This window comes from Lithobates pipiens, unplaced genomic scaffold, assembly GCF_037356315.1.
Source record: "Lithobates pipiens isolate NorthernLeopardFrog02 unplaced genomic scaffold, aLitPip1_a1.2 Scaffold_16, whole genome shotgun sequence".
Lineage (NCBI taxonomy): Eukaryota > Metazoa > Chordata > Amphibia > Anura > Ranidae > Lithobates > Lithobates pipiens.
Window position 1 is genome coordinate 84,537,578 of NW_027507748.1, and position 22,760 is coordinate 84,560,337.

The 22,760-nt window shown below is 43.6% G+C and overlaps 1 protein-coding gene across 1 annotated transcript in view; it reads left to right on the forward strand.

The window, feature by feature from the left end:
* The window catches only part of LIPI (lipase I), a 78,618-nt gene extending 62,977 nt beyond the window's left edge, over positions 1-15,641 (forward strand). The window contains exons 6-10 of the mRNA XM_077480075.1: positions 319-486; positions 4,572-4,667; positions 8,309-8,420; positions 9,457-9,630; positions 13,253-15,641. Coding sequence (XP_077336201.1) covers positions 319-486; positions 4,572-4,667; positions 8,309-8,420; positions 9,457-9,630; positions 13,253-13,400 — 698 coding nt within the window. The 3' untranslated portion in view covers positions 13,401-15,641. The remainder of the gene's footprint in view (positions 1-318; positions 487-4,571; positions 4,668-8,308; positions 8,421-9,456; positions 9,631-13,252) is intronic.
* Positions 15,642-22,760: the final 7,119 nt, after the last annotated feature.

The window sequence follows — 22,760 nt, forward strand, 5'->3', positions numbered from 1 at the left end:
TGTATGGTAGTGGGAAGCCTCTGTACTATTGGGGAAGAACCAGCTTTACCAGTTTACCAGATGGTGGTTTCCAGTTGTCTTGAATCTATCTGTTAAGGTGGGCTGGTGTTTTAATGTTATCGCTGTAAAGCTGGGAACATGTGTTGATGGGTTTTGACAGTTTAGAAAACATTATGAAAGCTCTACTTTTCTCAATTTGGCCTCAGAGGGTTCATTAATTGTATCTATCAGAAACTGGGTTTTCCACTAAATGAGGAAAAAGTTTCATGTATATTTTGATTACTTGCTTGTCATTTTTTCATTTGTTCTTTCCTGCAGGCTCTGAATATTTCAAGTGTGATCACCAGCGCTCAGTTTTTCTGTATATCGCATCTTTAAATGAGTCTTGCAGTGTTGTTACATTTCCTTGTGAAACTTACAAAGATTACCGTATTGGGAAATGTGTGGATTGCCGGGTATACGGATCCCTCGGCTGTCCGGTATTAGGTAAAGTAGGCAGTTTTCATAAACTCACAGATCACTTTGTTCTATATAAGGGTTACCATACACGTTATAGTCTGACTGTACAACTTTCATACAATCAACTTCAGATTTACCCAAACTGTGTAATGTGTGGACCTAACTAAACTGTCCAATCAGTCTGTATATTATTATTATACAGGATTTATATAATGCCAACAGTTTGCGCAGTGCTTTACAACATGAGGGCAGACAGTACACTTACAATACAAATCAATATCATATCAAAATCATATATACACATACAGCTCGTTTAGAGCTTATATATACACATACAGCTCGTTAGAGCTGTATGTGACCTATAGAAAAAAAGAAAGAAGAATGATTATCTGTAGCCTAAAGGCACAAAAAACAATTCTATTTGAAAAGTAACTTCTAGCAGCATTTTTTTTTTTTTTGTGTTTTTATGGAAAAAAAAACCTTATTCAGTACCTGAGGCTCTTTTCACACAAAGGGTCCGATCAGGTCCGTCTGCCAATTTTTCAGGCAGACCTAATTGGACCCTTCATTCACCTCTATGTTGGGTTTAAACTCACCTACCTCCAATCTGATCCACTAAAAAAAAGTGTTGGGATCCTTCCCTCTCCATCTAGATGGATCGGAGGGCAGTCGGGTGTAAATGGACAGTGGAGTTTGTTACACCTGGTCCACTCTGTCCATATCCGATCTGCATAAACTGAGCAGACACGGACCTGTCATCCGCCTGTTCTGCTCTGATCAGCGGACAGATCTGCTCATCTACTTGGAGCCCTCCCCATGTGAAAGGGACCTGGCCTTACAGTGAGCCTGTGCATTGCTCATGCAGGGGTGGTAAGGGCAGAGTCCTCAACCCTTGTGTGACTGTCATAGGGTTTTCTCACTTTGCTCATGGTAGCTTAACCACTTGGCACCCAAACTACGTCATATGACATCGTGGGCTTTGTGGTGTTATATCTGAATGATGCCTGAGGCTACAGACATCATTCAGATATCGCCATTTTCAGCCGGCGATTTCCTGCACCATATCAGCTGTTTCGCCGATTGATCGTTCTTACGGGCGACGGGCGGGGATGTGTCCCCCTCCCGCTGCCCTCCGGTGCTTCTACCGACTCACCGCTTCCATCGGTGAGTCGGTCACAGGATCCGCCGCCCCCGGATGGTATCATAGAGATTTCCGGCGGACCACATGGTCCCCGGAGTCTCTATGATCGTTCGGAGGCCGCTATGTTATGACGTCACGCCCGGCCTCTGCATTCAAAATAACGGCGCCACCTTGGCTGGGAAGCCGTGATCGTTTTTTTTTGGGGGATTTGAGGCTTCCTAGCCTAGAGGCGAGATATGGGGTCTTATTGACCCCATATCTCACTGTAAATAGGTCCGATCATGCCATATTCCTATTACAAGGGATTTTTACATTCCTTGTAATAGGAATAAAAGTAAGTGTCAAACTAAAAAAATAAAAGTAAAATTAACAATAAAAAATAAAAATAAAAATAAACTTAAAGCGCCCCTGTCCCCGTGAGCTTGTACGCAGAAGTGAACACATACATAAGTCCCGCCCACATATGAAAACGGTGTTCAAACCACACATGTGAGGTATCGCCGTGAACGTTAGGCCGCGTACACACGGGCGGGCTGTCCGCCCAACTAGGTTCGTCAAACAGTTTGACAAACAGTCCGTTCAAAATTAGCATGAACGGACTTGACCACACACGACGAACGAACAGTCCGCTGAAAACTTGCGCGATGACGTGAACGGCACGTACGACGGGACGAGAAATTCGGCGTCCGATACACTGCAATGCAACCTTCGCCGTGTAAATCCTTTCTGAGCATGCGCGACACTTAGTTTGTCGAACAAGCCTACACACGAGCGGACTGTCCGCTCAAACCAAGTTTCAGCGGACAGTCTTACGGAAATTCCGAAAAACTTTGTTCGTCAGACTGTCCGCTGAAACTGTCCGCTGAAGCCCACACACGAGCGGACTGTCCGCTGAAACACTGTTCAGCGGACAAAGTTGGACGAACAGTCCGCCCGTGTGTACGCGGCCTTAGAGTGAGAGCAATAATTCTAGCCCTAGACCTCCTCTGTAAGTCAAAACATGTAACCGGTAAAAAAATTTAAAGCGTCGCCTATGGGGATTTTTAAATACCAAAGTTTGGCGCCATTCCACGAGCGCGTGCAATTTTGAAGCGTGACATGTTGGGTATCTATTTACTCAGCGTATCTTCATCTTTCACATTTTGCAAAAAAATTGGGCTAAGTTCACTGTTTTATTTTATTTTTTAAAGTATGAAACGTTTTTTTTCTGAAAAAAACGTGCTCGAAAAATTGCTGCGCAAATACCGTGCGAGATAAAAATTGCAACGACCGTCATTGTATTCTCTAGGGTCTTTGCTAAAAAAAAAACATATATAATGTTTGGGGGTTCTATGTAATTTTCTAGCAAAAAAATTTGGAATTTTACATGCGAAGTGGTTAACAGGGTGGTGGGGAAGCAAAATGAAAAGCAATTATAAAGTAAACAGTTGGTGGCCGTGCCTCGACAGTCAACATGTAGCTTTTTCCTGCATGGCCTAATCACAGTTTAGAACAGTGTTTCTCAACTTCAGTCCTCAAGGTGCCCCAACAGGTCATGTTTTCCGCCATTATTTTGCAAAGGTGAGTCGATCAGTTTTACTGCCTTAGCAATTACCACAGCCGTTTCATCTGAGGGAAATCCTGAAAACATGACCTGTCGGTGTGCCTTGAGGACTAAAGTTTAGAAACGCTTGTTTAGAACATATCTAAATCAAAAAAGAAATGTGTAATAATATACAGTTTTACCAATTCTTAGATGTGGATGCTTCATTCGTTTCATTTTTAGCTCTTTTTTTCTTTTCACCTGTTGATCTGATCAGTAACACACTTATGGTCTTAAGGTGGAGGTTTAAGTGTAGCCACCCTATCTATGGAAGAGCAATGTAGCCACCCTTGGGCAGCATTGTTGACACATGGAGAGGGTAGTAATAAATGGGATATCTGATTAGTAGATGTAGATGGACTTTACTAAAGTCAGTAGAAGCTTAAACCTAACTCCAACTAACATGTCTCAGACCCGCTTCCTGATTGTCTGGGAGGAGAATCAGTGTGACAAAAGCGAATATTCGCTATTGTCACACAACTGGGTGGGGCTCAGTTTGCAGTGTGCTGCGACCCAAGCCACCCCTATTGGAGCCTCTGGCTCTAATTTCATGCTTCAAAACCCCCCTGGACACATGGATGGATGGGGGGGGGGGGTGTGACGCCCGTGTGCCCTTAATGGACGGGCCTCCCCTGGTGGGATTTGAACCATTCATTTTTATGGCTCCAATCGCAATGCAGCCACAGGAAAGGTACAGGCACTTTTTTTTCACACTGGAATTGGATGTAAACACCAATGTGATCCAATTCAACTAATCGCACTGTTTGTTGCAAAACGTTTTTGGGGTGTCATTAACTTAACATTGACACCTGCTGCGGTTTGAGCACATTGTGATGCGGTGTGGGAAACGCATAGAATTGCTAAGCGTTCCCCACCACATCAGTGTGAACAGAGCCTCAAGTCCTCAGATTGTGTCTAAAAAAAAAAAAAAAAAAAAAAAAAGTGTACTTGAGAAAAAGTATAGGTACTCATTCTTAAAAAAATGGTATTGGTGCAACCCTACATTCCATAGATTTGTTGTGAACACTCACACGACACGCTATGCTGAAATGTTGATTGTGATTGTCGGTCTATATTACCATTTGCCTTGTTCAGTGAATGTCATCTTTACCGCAAATGCGTCTATCTCTACAACCACCTGCACCCACCCAATAGAGTGAAACAATGCCATTTAAGATATATAACACAATAAATATCATTTCATGCTAGATTGCTCTTCTTTTTTTTTTTTGTGTGTGCAGGCGATGGCTAAAATTCATTGTGATTGTGTAACCCACTCCAGGACCCTCCTAATTACTTTATATAATTGCCGAGGCCTAAAATGTGCTGATTATAAATTATGAGCCTGTGTGGCGGATGGGCACTAATGACATCGCGTGTGCGTTACAGGTTTTTACGCTGACAAGTGGAGAGATTATCTGGTGGCGAAGAATCCTCCAGTGACGAAGGCTTATTTTGATACGGCGTCGGTGAAACCGTTTTGCAGTGAGTGAAATTGAATTTGCATAAAATAAAAAGCTGTCAGAGGGAGATAATAGTAGCTTGGGGAAGTTGGCGACATTTGCTTGGAACGCTAATTGCTTCAGACGGAATAATGTGAACTGTGAATTATAAGGATGAGGAGAGGACTGTACAGTGTGGGGGGGGGGGGGGTGTCTTCTTCTGGCCTACTTCTTTGTTGTAGCCGAATTAGGGCCGATCCACCCAGGCTTCTTTTCACACTGGGACCTATTTAAATATTGTTGTGTGGTCGCGGCCCACAGCTGCTTTGTTCTCTCGGCTGCGCAGTGATCTTTAATCTTTTCTGTGCTGCAGGGGCGTACAAAACAGAATTATCCCCGCCACTCGAGGGATTGACTAAGCCCTCGTCTCTCTTACAACAAAGAGAACAAGTGCACAACTTGACCTTGATTTTGTGGAAACGCAGTAAAGATGCGGTAAACATACAAATATAATTACAGCAGAGAAGACGGGATCCTGGTGAAGACATTAAACAGGAAAATACAGGGATTTATCAGCCCATGCATAGATAATAAAACCTTTGTTTCCAAGCCATGCTAGATCATGCTTCAATCACCTCCTTCTGATCGGAGATGTATAAGCAGATTATTAAGCAGAAAAAAAAAGAAATGACATTGAATATAGTGAGGTTGATTTATTTGGCAAATATACTATGCACTTTGAAAGTGTAGTTGCACTCAGGGCTGGGACAGGAGGGGCGGCTGTCCTGGGCACTGTGGCATCATGTGAAGTAAGGGGGGGGGGCACCACAAGGAGATTAGGGGGAGGGGGATTTGTGTTGGAAGGGGGAATTTGGGGGCGTCAAGGGGTATGTATTGTTCTAGGAGAGGGGGAGGGCTAAAAGTGATCTATGGGGATTTGTGTTGGGGAGGGGGGAATATTTGTGCTAGGACGGGAGATTTGTGGGTAATTTGTGCTGGGGGGGGGGTTTGAAGTGGAGAAGGGGGGGTATGGGATTAGGAAGGGACATTTTAGGGGTAGAGACTTTGTACTAGTAGGGGTGCCAATTTTTTTTTTTTTGAAGGGGGGGCATTTGAGTTGGGGGGATTTGGGGGATGGGGAGGTAAAGATTTATGCTGATAGGGAGGATATCAGCAGGGGGTGGATTTTTACTGGGGGAGGAGGAATTTATGCTTGGGGGTAAGCATGCAGATTAGTGCTCAGTGTTTTTGTGGGGGGAGGGTGCTCATACATCTTGGGGGGTGCGCATGCTCACCCTGGGCTCTAGATGACCTTTACCCAGCACTGGTTGCACTCCTTTTGCCCAAAGATTAGTAAATGTGGTGAAGCTTCACTTTGTAAAAAAATACCCAATCAGGCTCAAGGAAAATGTAAAAAAAGAATGCATTTTTGCTTGCACATGAATGGATGACGGAAAATGGCAGATTTCACTAAGCTCTGGGAAAAATTTGTGCACTTTGTGTGCATCCAGCAGCGATCACCGCAGGCAGTCACTGGCTGTGCAGAGAGCTGCAAATAGCTGTGGCTTATGGTGACTTGAGAACTGAGCTGGTGACCACACCTAACTACTGAGAGCCAGAGCAGGCGTCTCGGATTCCTAGTCGCTGGTGTGAATGTAGCCTTAGAACCACCATCAGGTTTTGTTCCTCGGCACTGGATAAATTCACGCACAGTATATGTCCTGGTACCGATTGTTCATTATTATTCGTTATTAGACTGAAAGAAAAGTCAAAATTTTGAGCTGGAATAGGAAGGGGCTGATTTTCTACAAGAGCATTTACCTTCCATTCGAGAACTTTCCTCTAATTTTCTGTTGTGTCTGGAAACAGGAAGTAAGGGAAAATCTCCCTAATGGGCCAAAATTTTGACAGATGTTAACAGATAAGTTCACATTTTGTAACATGTTACACCCATATTCAGGGTTTAATATCATTTTACAGATGCAGAGGCCCCTGATCCCCCACCGCGGGGGATCTTCTCCCCACACCCGCTGTCACAATAAAAAAAAAAAAAAAAAAAAAACACATCTGTGTGGGGCTCCACCCACCCAGCCGTGTCATTCATTCATTCACAGATTACTATACCTCCCAACCTTTTGAGATGGGAATGAGGAACATCTGTTAGCAACTGTATGTAGGCATAGGACACACCCCCCTGCCATGCATCCTATAATTCTTAAAATAAAATTATACAAAAAAATTGATTAGTTAAACCCACAAGTGTTTTTTTTTTTTTTTTTTTTTACCACTACTATTCCTTTATTTTGGCTTTTGAAGTTTACAAATCCAAACATTTTGAAATTGGATGAAAGGTTTAGCACTGGGAAACACTTTTGGTAGATAAGTAGTGCATTTTATATACAACTATATAGATCATATCAAAATGAGGGACAAATGAGGAGGAATGAGGGACTTTGTTCCAAATCAGAGACAGTCCCTCGAAATCAGGGACAGTTTGGAAGTATGCAGGTAGAAACCGCCTTTGCGGATGTCAGCTTGTAGTTCCTAATGAACTACCAGTGTTCTGTTACACTGTGCTTACACTGATGCACCCGTGATCTCCTGAATGTGGGTGCAATGCTTTGCAGGCTCTTAGTAAAAAAAAAAAAAAAGCAAATAAATAAATGCACACCTTTTTTGCAGGTAAAAAAAATGTGCATTTATTTGTTTTCCTTTTTTTTTTTTGGTGAACTTATTCTTTAATGTTCCCCTAGTCCAGTGATGGCAAACCTTGGCACCCCAGATGTTTTGAAACTATATTTCCCATGATGCTCATGCACTCTGCAGTGTAGTTGAGCATCATGGGAAATGTAGTTCCAAAACATCTGGAGTGCCAAGGTTCGCCATCACTGCCCTAGTCTATCCAAGACCTTGTTACAAAATGTGTCTGGCAGCAGCAGCTGTTGAGTTTTTTTTTTTTGGGGGGGGGGGGGGGCGGCAAACAACCCCCTCCCCCGGGCCATCAGTGGAGCTGCACTAGCACAGCTTCCCTGACCCCCCTACACCCCTACCCCCACTGCGTGGCACTAACACCCCCAGAAGCCCCCCTCCCACTGGCTGTCTGCCGATCAGTGTCAGGCTCGGGGAAAGCTGTTTCAATGTCCTCTCCTGGAGCAGTTTCCGTGGTGAATCTCCTCTCTGCGCTAGGCGTCCAATAGGATTGCCTGACGTTTTGGCCAATTGGAAAATGGGTTTCATACCTGCTTCCCGATTGGCCGGGAGCAGGATCAGTGTTGCAACAGCAAATATTCATTCGCTGTTGCAACACACCTGGTTGGGATCAGAGTGCATCCTCTGCGACCCGAGCCCACCCTATTTTGAAGCCTAATAAACCCTCTGGCTCTAATAAGGTGCTTCAAACAAAAACCCCGCTGATGTAATTTATGCACCCGGTGCTCTGAAAGGGGCCGGACGCATGAATAGGGGCTGGTAGTGATGGCCGTGGATAGATTCATGCTATGCATATAGGGGGGGGGGGGTGGCATGGAGAGAGGGGGCGGCGCCCGGGCACCCCTAATGGCCGGGCTGCCACTGGGCTGGACAGGTACATGCCTTCATTTTGTAGCAGTAGACTCCTGATGCTTGCTGATAAATGGAAAGGAATCTGATTGTAATTATCATGTTTTGGTGTCTTCCCTTTTTTAGTGTTTCATTATTACTTGGATTTTATTATATCAAACACTAATACAAGGAGGGGTTATATTACCATCAAAGTTGAAACTACATCCGGAAACATAACTGAATCAAGGTTGGACCAGTAAGTTTTTCAGTTGATTGCGTATACTACTTTGTTACTTTTGACACATTTTAAGAACTCTTTCAATTTTTTTTTTCAGTGTAATGTCCCCCCGAGAGACAGCTAGCAGGAGATGGACTGGTTCATAACTGGTGGTTGTCTCTGCTAACAAAAACTTGACTTTGACAAGCGGTGGCAAGAGATAGGCTGAGGTACGGAAGGCTGCCATCCTCATCCCCCCTCTGCAATTCACTCGCTGCTTGTCTTGGGCAAGTGCTTGGTGCCAGGACAAGTGCCAGTTACGTTGCATGCCTGAACCCATAGGCTAAAGCTGGCCATAGATGGAACAACAGGCTGGAATGAGAATATCACTTGATTCCCCCATCAACACAGTCATTGATGGGAGGGAATCACTCCAGCTGAACCATTGTGTTCTCTCAGCAGGGGGCGAGGGGAATCGTTCCCGTCTGGAGAACACAGTGAATACTGCTTGCTGCTATTATAGTCACTAGCAATAATCGCATGTAAAATCTGACAAGCTAGTTGCACCCAAGTTGATCAATTGATTAACTTGGGTCCATTCAGCCTGCCCATACATGTTCGAATCTTGGTTAGTCCTTCCTGAACTGGCCGAGGTCCGAATGGTCTATGGCCGGCTTTACTAAGCACATAGAAACATGGAAGAAAGTACAGGCTGTAGAAAAAAAAAAAAAACTAACATATTGCTGCACCCACTGAAACTGCATGGTTGCCAGACGAATCTCCTACTGCGGAAATTTTATGTCTGAAAACCGACGCCATCAGCTGTCAACATACCTGAAAAGTGCCTGCATCTGTATGGGCGCTGGTGACAAGCCGACAAGTTTCCGCCTGGCTGCTTTGATTCTTAAACTGTGCAGGAATTTCGCTCTGTGGAGATGTCTGTGAAATGGGAAGTGAAGCTGAATAGGATCATCCCCATTGGTTTGGAACTAAAATTCAGACCAGCACCAGGCTTAGGGTTTGTGATCAGTTCAATTTAATATGTTCATTATCTGCATGTATTGTTGTTTTCCAGGGATGCTGCTGTGTTTGAGAAAAATCAGGAGGTTACCCTGCTAGCCAAATTTGATCAGGATTTCGATCAGATTTCAAGAATCTTTGTGACATTTACCACGGGATCTGTGGTAGGACCAAAGTACAAGCTGCAAGTTCTAAAAATGAGGCTCCGATCCACAACAGATCCATACAGGTGAAGCATTTGTACATTAATACATTCGTTTATTGGACCACAATGAGATGAATCTGTTACAAATGGGCACAAGAGAATTTGCTGAGTGTCCTATCCAATAGCAGTATTATTATTATTTTTTTTTATTTTAGCTGTCCTTAAAGTGGAGTTCCACCCATAAATGGAACTTCCGTGGGTTGGATTCCCCCCCCCCCCCCTCCGGTGCCACATTTGGCACCTTTCAAGGGGGGGAGGGGGAAGCGGACACCTGTCAAATCCAAAGTATCTGCTCCCACTTACGGAGAAAGATCGCCACAATCTTGTGCAGAGAACGACGCCATGACTGGCCCCTCCCCCTTCCCCCTCCCCCCGCTGCCTTCTGGGAGATGCACAGGTCCCAGTAGACAGCAGGCACTATTCAGAAAGCGCAGCGTGGCTCATGCACGCGCAGTAGAAAACAGGCTGTGAAGCCATAAGGCTTCACTTCCTGTTTCCCTTAGCAAGGATGCCGGCGCTTGCACCCGGAGCCGATCCATTTCTCGACATTGTGGGCTCCCTGGACAGGTAAGTGTCCCATACATAGGCGTGTGCAGGGGGTGTGCCAGGTGTTACCACTGCGGCGCAGATTGCCCTTGCTGATATTTCACCAAAAACCCCCCAATGGGGCTCCTAAAAAAAAAAAAAAAACTGTAAAAAAATAAAATAGCAATAAAAAACTGGCACTGTCCACTGCCCTACGAACACCAACCCCGGCCCTACAGAAAAGTCTACTACCTATTAACACCATCCATGTTTTAATACATTTGTGGTGCACACCGTAATGCAATCGGCTGCACACACCTATGGTCCCATATATTAAATACTGTCCCCTATATTAAATATACAAATACTGTAGCTGCTGACTTAAATTTTTTTTTTTACCCAGGCGGGAACTCCACTTTAAGAGCATATGCCAGCCCTTGCAAAAAATAATTCACTCATACTGATTAATATTTTTTCACTGGAGACTGCAAAGCTACTTTAACTGATTGCACGACCATGCTGTACGCAAACTAACTTTATATTTGTTTTTCAAACAATAATGTATTTTGATCACCACAGGGTTTTTATTCTTTTGCAGTCTAAACAAAAAAAAATGGGGGAAAAAAAACTATTTTCTACTTTCTGCCATAAACCATATCTAATAAAAGAATACCTAAAACATTTTCTTTATACATTTTGGCCAAATTGTGTTCTACATGTCTTTGGCAAAACAAAAAATCCCAATAAGTGTATACTGTATTGATTGGTTTGCGTGAAGGTTCTAGCATCTGCAAACTATGGTGTACATATTTACTGGAATTTTTATTTACTTTTTTATTTTATTTTTTATACTAGTAATAGCGATGCTCAGTGACTAATAATGGGACTGTGCAGCGGACTATCTGACACTAACTGACACTGAGAGGGAACTGATTAACTGCCACTCACATTTCGAGTGACATTAATACAGTTATCAGTGCTAAAAATAAGCACTGTCGCTGTACTAATGACACTGGCTGCGAAGGGGTTAACATCTAGGGTGATCAAGGGGTAAAATGTGTGGTAAGCAATATGCTGTTTTTTTTTTTTACTGCCTGCTTTGGAGAGAAAAGAAAAGCGGCACATTGCTGTATGAAGAGAACCCTGTGTTGTTTACCTGCACAGGGCTCTCTTCTGTCATTCTTACAGCCAATCAGTGGGAGCCAGTCATAAATCATTAGGTGAGACCTGCTGAATGGCTTGTGCTGCAACGAATTGCAGAACAGTGTTCCGGGTCCGCACGTGCGAGCAGGCCCGGAAAAAAGCCACTATGTACAGTTATGTGAATGTACCTTTACGACCTGACCTGCCACAGTAAATGTACTGCAGTGGGTTGGCAAGCGGTAAAGGTAGGTGGCGGGGGCCCGTCCATTTTTGGTACACAGGCACCGCCTCCCATATCCCTGCCACCTCCTATCCATGTGCCTGGCCCCTTTCAGGGAGCCGGGCGCATGAATTCCCATGGCGGGGTTGGGCGGGGGTGTGTTTTTTGAAGCACCTGATTAGAGGCAGAGGCTCTAATAGGCTTCAAAATAAGGTGGGCTCGGAGCGCAGAGCACTGCGTTCGAAGCCCACTCAGGTGTGTTTCAACAGCGAATGAATATTCACTGTTGCAACACTGATCTTCCTCCCAGACAATCGGGAAACGGGTCTGATACCTGTCACCCAATTGGCTGAAAGGACAGGAGATGCTATTGGACGCCTATGAGGAGGAGCTGGAAGCCACCATGGAGGAGAGGACTTGGCCCCCAGCTGCTGCATGCTGCCCTGTGTGATGTGCAGTGTCACTGTCCTGGTGTCAGATGTCCTATATCGGCTGCAATCATCTCCCTCATTCCTCCAGCAGCAGTTCCCGGAGTCTGGCTGTTAGTCCGGGTGTGTAGATGGGAGGGGATCGGAGCACACACAGCCCGCTAGTACCGGGAGCCCGGACCGACTGACAAACCTAGGGGGCTGGGGGGAAAACCCCTAAAAAAACACCAGCCACCACTGGTAGATTGTCAGGGACAGCAAAACTGCCACAAGTGTAGAAGAGCCTTAAAGCACAACTATAATCTCTCAATCAACATGAACTATTTTTAATACTTGTGCTGCTAGCATTAGTAACTAGATGGTAAATGTAATATATTTACCATCTAGTGACCCCTCGGCTCTCCAGCTGTTTTGAAACTACAAATCCCATCATGCCTCTGCCTCTAGGAGTCATGCCTGTGATTGTCAGGGTCTTCCAATGTCTCATGCGATTTGTAGTTTAAAAACAGCTGGAGAGCCGAGGCTCCCTACCCCTGCTCTAGTTACTAATGCTAGCAGCACAAGGATTAAAAATAGTTCATGTTGATTGAGAGAATATAGATCTGCTTTGAGGGCTCTTTTTTTTTTTTACATTTTTTGGCTATAGTTTCTGGGTCAGGCCATAATTACATCCTACATCTCATAAGTCTTTATGGACATTTTTTTTTTCCTTTTAACTGGAGGAGGGGCATTCTCCTCTAAGCAGACCCTCCTGTCTGAATGCCTGAGCTAAGGGCAGGTGGATTCCAGGAAGTAAATGCTACATGAATCATGCCTTACTCAAGATGTGTCTAGAAATGCTGTGGGGGGGGGGGGGGGGTGGTGTAGTTCAAGGTGATCTTCAATAATGTAAGCTCTAACAAGCAGGGCCCTCTGATTCCTCCTGTATTGATTTGTATTGTAAGTATGCTGTCTGCCCCCATGTTGTAAAGCACTGCGCAAACTGCTGGCGCTATATAAACCTGTATTATAATAATAATAATAATAATAATAATAATTTCTCAACAAAATAAAACATGGAGACATGTCATTTGCTTTGAATATTGAAAATGAATGAAATGGCGTTTTCAGTTTGTGTTGCTCAGATACAGTTTTTATTTCCTCTTTAAAGCCAACCTGATGTTTTCTCATTGGAAGCAAACCAACAAGTTTGCTTTGATCCCCTTCGGCTCTAGGCGAGATTACAAATGAAATGAGGGATTTCATGCTTGGGGCGAAGTTTGGGCAATGTAAGTGCTCAAATGTTCTTCAACAGAAAACCTGTAATATCTTTGTGTTTTCTGTTTTTCAGGACGTCATTCTGCCGATACGACTTTATCTTACAAGAAAACACAGAGGTGGATTTTTTGCCGGTTCCTTGTGAAAACTCCAACTTCTTTTCCTTGTGTTGCAGTGAAGGCACACAGCAATGCCCAAGACAAAGAAACGCTCAGTGGTAGTTCAGCTGTTAAATATGTTCACATAACGGAATGTTCAATAAGCAAGCTGAAGATAAAGATACCCATAGCAAACCATCAAATGCTGGAGTTCTGTGCCTCAGAGATGAATTTTGATTGGTTGCTGTGGGCTGACGCACTTTGCACTGTGCCTTTAATGGATAGGATTGTGTCACTGTGAACAGCACTTGTGTTGAAGGGCTAAAGCCGGCCACAGATGGATCAAACTTCGACCGGTTCAGTAGAGACCGGCAGAGAATTTATCCATCTATGGACAGCCAGCCTGTCTTTTTTTTTAATTACATGTGATTACTGTCAGCAGCTACAGTATAGCCGCTAGCAGTAATCATTGTGTTCTCCCAGTGGGAAGCCTTCCCGGCCGGCAGAGCAGAATAATGCTACGGACATAGGTGTGCACCCTAAATCTCGAACACATGCCTCAGCTGCATGGGGCAGTGAATGAATAGAGTGCCCTGATCTAACAGGCGTCCTGTTCATTCACAAACTGAAACATAGTAAATAGTTTACTATGCTTCAGTTATAAATGAACACAGTGAGTGTGTTCACTGTATTCATTTAGAAAAGGAAGAGGCTGATAAATATTTACTAGCCCCTTTCCCATTCTCCATCCTGAAATATCCCCCGTAGCAGCTGGGGGGAGAGGAGAGGAGGGACGCCAGCAGCACTGCTGGGCAGGGTTAGCCTGGGCAGTAGGGGGAATCGGCACTGCACTTAGCGATTAGGGTGTGCCCAGGAAAACCTGGCACACGCCTAAGGCTGCAGAAGAGATTCCCCCATCAACACAGTCAGCTATTTTCTTTCCTTTCCATAATATACTGTACAGGCTGCTCATTTAAACTAACCAGATGGATTGATATAACAATCTTACAACCAATAGGATAATGTGTCCCTTAGAATATGATTTTTGCCCTACTTGGCTTGAACATGGCATCAATGTGAATGGCTTTAAACATCAGAACTGTAGATTAAGTGGCAGTTTCTACCTGTATTTAAAGTAGAATTAAAGAAGAAAAACTTTTTTTATTATATGTTGGATAGAGTAAGGGAGAACTAGAAGACCTGTCAGTTTCTTTTTTTCTTTCTTTTTTTGTCATCCTTGTCCCGTAGCCTGAAAGAAATTCCTTCATGTGAGAAAACCCATTGTTGTCACCAGAACTAGTGTCCCTATGGGAAGATTTTCCCTCTATTCTTAACCCAAAATTTGGAATTTTCCTAAACTTTGACTTTCAATGATGAACATGATAACTAGAGAGAGATGTTTTAGGTGATGCACCACATCCCTTGGTAGTCAAAAGGAAAATTATTGTAGCAATGCGGGATTTTTTAGGTGTCATACACTAAAAAATGAGAGAAGATATAAAATGTAAGAATTTATTGATATATACACACACACAATTAAAATGTGTTAGATACAAAAATATGGGTACATCTCGGTTAGAGTGTCATAATATAATATATATATATATATTAGGACACTTCCGTGTCCAGGGAGCCCGCAATGTTGGCACCCCAGATGTACTTCGGATCGGCTGTCAGGTGCACCACCACTGTGCTTCTTAATTGGTCTGGCAGGAGGAGGGGGCTGAACCTCCGATCTCAAAACAGGTACCGTTTTCAATTGTGGAATCATTAATTGCACGAAAGAAAATCACTCAGTCTGTGGCTGGCTTAACAGTAAGTATCTAAGGGTAGAGAACACTGTAATTACTGCTAGCATCTATAGTAGCTGCTAGCAATAATTGCATGTAAAATCTGACAGGCTGGCTGTACCCAAGTTGATTGATCAATCAGCTTGGCTACATTCTGCCTGTTCATATGTGTTTTAAACCTCGGCCGGTCCTTACTGAACCAGCTGAGATTTGAGGTCTGTGATTGGCTCCAGATGCATTTATAATGCAATGCATTATAAACATTTTTGAATAGTTACCTGCATTAATTTGTGTGTGTTTTTTTTTTTTTTTTTTTCTTTTAATCTGCCTGGAGTTCGGCTTTAATGCATAGCAACCAATCAGGTTTCAGTATAATGAAGGAAGATCAGTGAAAGAAATGGATTCTGCCGTCTAAAATAGACTTGTTAATATGTATATAATTTATGCATGTAAATAGCCAAATCAAAATATGTTGCTCAACTAAATGTATTTTTGTAATACAGAATTTTTTGATGATATATATTTTTTTGGTATTGTAAATACAAGTTATTAAAATTATTTATGCACATTTTAATATTATCGCGTTTACTTTCTAAAGGTTTACTGAATATTTTTTCTTTGTGTCTGAAGAATTGTCACAATTGGAACAATTTAGTCCTACAGTATCTCACAAAAGTGAATACACCCCTCACATTTTTGTAAATATTTATCTTATCATGTGACAACACTGAAGAAATTACACTTTGCTACAATGCAGTGATACAGTGAGTGTACAGCTTGTATAACAGTGTAAATTTGCTGTCCTCTCAAAATATCTTAAAACACAGCTATTCATGTCTAAACAGAAGGAGTGTAACAAAAGTAAGTACACCCTAAGTGAAAATGTCCAAATTGGGCCCAAAGAGTCAATATTTTGTGTGACCACCATTATTTTCCAGCACTGCCTTAACCCTCTTGGGCATGGAGGTCACCAGAGCTTCACAGGTTGCCAATGGAGTCCTCTTCCACTCCTCCATGACGACATCATGGAGCTGGTGGATGTTAGAGACCTTGCGCTCCTCCACCTTCCGTTTGAGGATGCCCCACATATGCTCAATAAGGTTTAGGTCTGGAGACATGCTTGGCCAGTCCATCACCTTTACTCTCAGCTTCTTTAGCAAGGCAGTGGCGTATTGGAGGTGTGTTTAGGGTCGTTATGTTGGAATACTGCACTGAGACCCAGTCTCCATAGAGAGGGGATCATGCTCTGCCTCAGTATGTCACAGTACATGTTTTTATTCATGGTTCCCTCAATGAACTGTAGCTCCCCAGTGCTGGCAGCGCTCATGAAGCCCCAGATCATGACACTCCCACCACCATGCTTGACTGTAGGAAAGACACACTTGTCTTTGTACAAACCTGGTTGCCCCCACACACGCTTCATAGTTTCATAGTTAGGTTGAATAACGCACCAGTCCATCCAGTACAACCTGAGTGAGTGTCTACAATTGTCCCTATCCCTGTACATTGCACACTCATGTCTGTCCCTACCCTCAAGGAGCCCACAATCCAAGGTCCCCATTCATATACTAGGGCCAATTTTGGACAGCAGCCAATTAACCTACCTGCATGTCTTTGGATTGTGGGAGGAAACCGGAGTACCCGGAGGAAACCCACACAGTCACAGGGAGAACATGCAAACTCCAGGCAGGTAGTGTCGTGGTTGGGATACGAACCAGCAACCCTTCTTACTGCTAGGAGAGAGTGCTAACCACTACACCACTGCGCTTGACACCAGCTGAACCAAATGTATTTCATCTTGGCATCATCAGACCACAGGACCTGGTTACAGTAATCCATGTCCTTAGTCTGCTCGTCTTCAGCAAACTGTTTTGTGGGATTTCTTGTGCATCTTCTTTAGAAGAGGCTTCTTTCTAGGATGATAGCCATGCAGACCAATTTGATGCAGTGTGCGGCATATGGTCTGAACACTGACAGGCTGACCCCCCACCCCTTCAAACTCTGCAGCAATGATGGCAGCATGTGCACTCAACTTCTTTGGTCAACCATTTTGAGGCCTGTTCTGAATGGAACCTGTCCTGTTATACCGCTGTATGGTCTTGGCCACTGTGCTGCAGCTCAGTTTCAGGGTCTTGGCAATCTTCTTATAGCCTAGGCCATCTTTATGTAGAGTAATAATTATTTTTTTTCAGATCCTCAGAGAGTTCTTTGCCATGAGATGCCATGTTGAACTTCCAGTAACCAGTATGAGAGAGTGAGAGCGATAACACTAAATTTAACACACCTGCTCCCCATTCACACCTGAGACTTTGTAACACTAACAAGTCACGTGACAATGGGGAGGGAAAATGGCTAATTGAGCCCAATTTGGAAATTTTCACTTAGGGTGTACTCACTTTTTTGTTGCTAGTGGTTTAGACATTAATGGATGTGTGTTGCGTTATTTTGAGGGGACAGCAAATTTACACTGTTATACAAGCTGTACACTCACTACTTTACATTGTAGCAAACAGTGTTGTCCCATGAAAAGATATAATAAAATATTTACAAAAATGTGAGGGGGTGTACTGACTTTTGTGAGGTACTGTAATATCCAAATAATAGAGCATTTAGTGTGTTTATGAGAAGGCGGTCATTGCTAATCTCCTTCAGAAAAGGCCAGCTGCCAGGCTGTGTGGCATTTATACGAATGAGTGAGACTTGGAACAAAGCAGGAGAAAAGGCAGATTTCCTGTACATGTGTCCGAAGTCAGTGACTCAAAATATTGAAGCCAAACCATCAGTATAGCAGCCAAGCAACTAGCATTTTTGTGAGAGTTCAGCAGTACTAGAAAATTTCTGATATGACAAAATACACTGCTCACATTTTTTTTTTAAAGGGACACTTTGAAAACGCATCAGATATCGATGGAGATCATGCTGGATAGCTATACTGATATGGACTGGGCAATGTGTTAGGAATGAAAAGATGCACATCGTTTGGAAATGAAAATTACCAACCTACAGAGGGCTGAATTCAAAGACACCCCGAAAATCTAAGTGAAAAAATTACGCAGAAGGCTAGTCCATTTTGCTGAAATGTCATTGCAGCAACTCAAAATGGTACTCGGTAGTTTGTATGGCCCCGAGGTGCTTGTATGCATGCCTGACAACCTCGGGGCATACTCCTAATGAGACGATGGATGGTGTCCTGGGGTATTTCCTCCCAGATCTGAACCAGGGCATCACTGAGCTCCTGAACAGACTGAGGTACAACCTGGGGGCATTGGATGGTGCGAAACATAATGTCCCAGAGGTCTTCTATTGGGCCATTCAATGTTATCAGTTGCTTCATCCTCCAGGAACTTGCTGCATACTCTTGCCACATCAGGCAGGGTATTGTCGTGCACCAGGAGAAACCCAGCATCTATTGCACCAGCGCAGGGTCTGACAATAGGTCCAAGGATTTCATCCTGATACCTAATGGCAGTCAGGGTGCCATTGTCTAGCCTGCAGAGGTCTGTACGTCTCTCCATGGATATGCCTCTCCAGACCATTACTGACCCGCAACCAAACCAGTCATGCTGGATGATGATAAAGGCAGCGTAACATTCTCCACGACTTCTCCAGACCCGTTCATGTCTGTCACAAGTGCTCAGGGTAAACCTGCTCTCATCAGTGAAAAGCACAGGGCGCCAGTGGCGGACCTGCCAATTCTGGTGTTCAATGGCAAATGCCAATAAAGCTCCACGGTGCTGGGCAGTGAGCACATGGCCCACTAGAGGACGTAGAGCCCTCAGGCCACCCTTATAAAGTCTGTTTCTGATTGGTCAGAGGCATTCACACCAGTGGCCTGCTGGAGGTCATTTTGTAGGGCTCTGGCAGTGCTCATCCTGTTCCTCCTTGCACAAAGGAGCAGATACCAGTCCTGTTAATGGGTTAAGGACCTTCTATGGCCCTGTCCAGCTCTTTTAGAGTAACTGCCTGTCTCCTGGAATCTCCTGCATGCTCCTTTAGACTGTGCTGGGAGACACCACAAACTTTCTGATAATGGCCCATATTGATGTGCCATCCTGGAGGAGTTGGACTGCCTGTGCAACCTCCTATAGCAGGGATATGCAATTAGCGAACCTCCAGCTTTTGCAAAACTACAAGTCCCATCATGCCTCTGCCTCTGGGTGTCATGCTGGTGGCTGTCAGTCTTGCTATGCCTCATGGGACTTGTAGTTCTGCAACAGCTGGAGGTCCACTAATTGCATATCCCTGCTCTATAGGGTCCAGGTATCACCTCATGCTACCAGTAGTCACACTGACCTATCTAAATGCAAAACTAGTGAAAAACAGTCAGAAAAGAGGAGTAGGGAAAAAAGTCAGTGGCCTCCACCTGTAAAACCATTCCTGTTTTGGAGGTTGTCTCATTGTTGCCCATCTAGTGCACTTTTTGCTAATTTCATTAACACAAAAGCAGCTAAAACTGATTAATAACCTCCTCTGCTACTCAACTTACCAGATCAATATCCCAGGAGTTTAATTGACTTGATGCTATACTGTGCCTTTCATTTTTTTGAGCAGTGTACTTCTTCAGTATTATGATTTGTGTAACACTGTTCCGTTTCACAATTGATGAATATTATCATAAATGAAACAAATTCTGAATGCAACATACTAAGCGGACACTAATTGGGAGTCTCTAGCTGCATTAAGCCAGGCTGAAGTTCTAGTGTATTGCTGCAACCTCTAAGGTAAATCTTCTCTTACCTTCTTGACTAACAGTGGGGCTAATAGAGGGGGAGCTGATTGACCAAAACGTGGACATTAACATGATTTCATGAGTGCAAAATCTGGTGAGGCTGTGCATGTTAGCCAATCTGCTTTCCAATTTCTATCTTATTCAATTAAGCTAGGGGATAGATTTATGGCATTATTATCTTTTTTTTTTTTTTTGTAGTAATGGCGGTGATCTGCAATTTGTTATCAGGACTGCAACACTTTTGACACTTTTTTTTTTTTTTAAGACCATTGAAATTTATATAGCAATCAGAGCTAATAATAGCCACTAATTACTGTATGAATGTCACTGGCAGAGGAGGGGTTAACACTAGGGGACAATCAAGAGGTTAAATGTGTGTCCTAGGGAGTGTTTCTAATTGGAGGGGGGTGGGACTGCCTGGAGGAGGAAACGGATCGCTGTTCATGCTTAGTATGAACAACAGATCAGTCTCCTCTCCCCTTACATAATGTCTGTTTGTTTATGTTGACAGATCTCCATTCTGTCTCTCTCAGGAGCGATCGCGGGTGCCCAGTGGGCATCACGGCTCTGTCGTTGTACTGTGGGCACGTGCCCCCTAGTGGTCTTAAAGCGCCGACTTGTAGCTACAGTGATTTGCCCAGGGGAGCCAACCTGCCACAGTATGACTGCGGCGGCAGATCCTCTAGTGGTTAAATCAGTTGTAACCCTAAAAGGAAAAAAAAAAAGCTTCTGTTCCTTTAAAGTACGATCTATAGCACACTGCTTGTGCCATGTAATTTGTCCCTTTCTATGTTGTAAAATACCTGGTTGATCCTGCCTGTTCCTGTGTCCCCAAGTTGTGCTGACCACGGTAATCATGGCTGTTGATCAGTTTATGTGTCTCTGTCATCCTGCTCTGAGTCTCTCCCTCCCTCCCTGCTTGTCAGTCCTGAAGCCTGTGTGGGAGAGCTGTTTTCTCCTCTCCTCCCCACCCCTCCTGCTACTCTTCCCTATGGCTTGAAAATACAATTTATAAATACCTGTCATCCGCTCTGTTTCACCAAGAAATATATATCAAGATATAAGGTGCTGTGTCCATTTTTAAAAAATTCTGATCCTAAATACCTTTTCTCACAGCACTGGTGTGTGGTCGGCTGACATCAGAGGGGTATCTCAGCCCCTTCCTCCTCATTCCTTAGATCACGGAAGGAGAGTGGAGGAGGACATATAATCGCACAGAGGTGCTGTGAGAAGAAGGTATTTAGGATTAGAATAAAAAAAACAAACGGACACACGGCACTTTCATGATAAAACAGAGAGGGTGGCGGTTAGTGAATATGCCAATAACCACTTTAAGTTCCTCTTAAAGACCAATTTACTGTTTTCCCTTACCCTCTCAACTTCTCTAAATAACTGCCTGTAAAACTCCAGTCATGCCTGTGACAGTTCATGACATATTCAAATACAACTTTTTGACACGTACATAAATTACAGTTCCGCCATTTGTCACATTACCATGAGACAATTATCTAAAGATCTATGATACCCTTTATGCATTCTAGGGAATAAATGCCTTTACCATTGCCCCAGACTTCCTATTTCAGGGTGATTCCTTTTCTCATGCAGCATCCTATAGAGCCACCCTTACATGCAGAGACTAGATCGCGTCTCCCTGCACTGTGTGCATCAATAGAAACACACAGCCCCATAGCCTAGGATGGCAAAGCACTTCCCTGTCTCTCCCTTTTCCAAGCTAACAGACTATAGACTTCATTGTCCATGGCCAACACTTTCCTTTGAAGACTGGAAGTTCAGGAAGCAGCGCTGAGAAAGCTTTAAAAATTGTAAACTGCAAGTGCTGGGGTAAGAATATTAACCAATAGTTTTAGGGCGATTTTTTCTTTGTGACCAATGCATAGTTGGCAATAGTTTTGCCATTTTTTTTTTTTTTTTAAATAATTTTATTGAAACTTTGCAATTTACATGCCACAAACAGGAACAGAAAGGGGTAGATTTTCAAAGCTTATATCTAACCCACCACCAATGTTTCCTTTTACTGCATTATGATGTCTTTGTACCTAATATCATGCTGTTTTAATCACATTAACATTTATGTAAATAGGTAACTATTACCAAATTATTAATTTATAGTGGAAGCATGTATGGGTAATTTGCATTTAACTGATAATACAACCAATTAATCTGTATAGAAGATCAACTATGAAATATAGAAAAAAAAACGAACAAAGAAAGAAAACAAATCAAAAAAAAAAAAAACCTTTATAGTCATAATAATATAAAGTAATATTAACTGTTGATAGTATTGTGGTTCATTATGTTGGAGGTCCTTAGAATTACTGCAGCAACTTGGTGGTTGATACTAGGAATCAGTTGAATTCTTAGTCTGCCTGTAGAATTATTTCTATTTGCTTTAATATACCATTCAGTATAAAGAAATGGCGTCATCAGTTGGGATATTTCCAAGCTTGATAATGAGCATTCCATAAATCTTTACCATCGGTTAAAGAAACGCTTTGTAGTATTAAGAGCAGGGGTGGCTGGTGATCAATTTTCTTGGGGGAGCAGGCCACGCCCCCCCCCCCCAGCCACCACCCCCAGCCAGCTGGCCAACCAACCACATAACCCACCCACATAACCCTCCCGGCGCTCACTCAATTGATCGCTGCTTCCCCCTCGATCCATCGCCAGCCAGGCTTACCCATCGATCCACTTACCCCATTCAGGTCGGCCCTTCTCCTGGCCAATTAGGAGTTAGGACTCCTGGCCAATTGGGTCTCGGGAGAAGAAATCTGAAAACAAATCCGCTAATGTCACACAACTGGGTGCTCTGCGCCCAAGCCCACCCTTATGCTTGGAATAAAAGAAAAAAAGCCATTGGAATCCATGCTTCCGGCGCCCTGCATGTAGCTTAGGGGCCCGGGTGCAGCCAGCAAAATCACTGTGGACAAATCCTTTTTTTTTTTT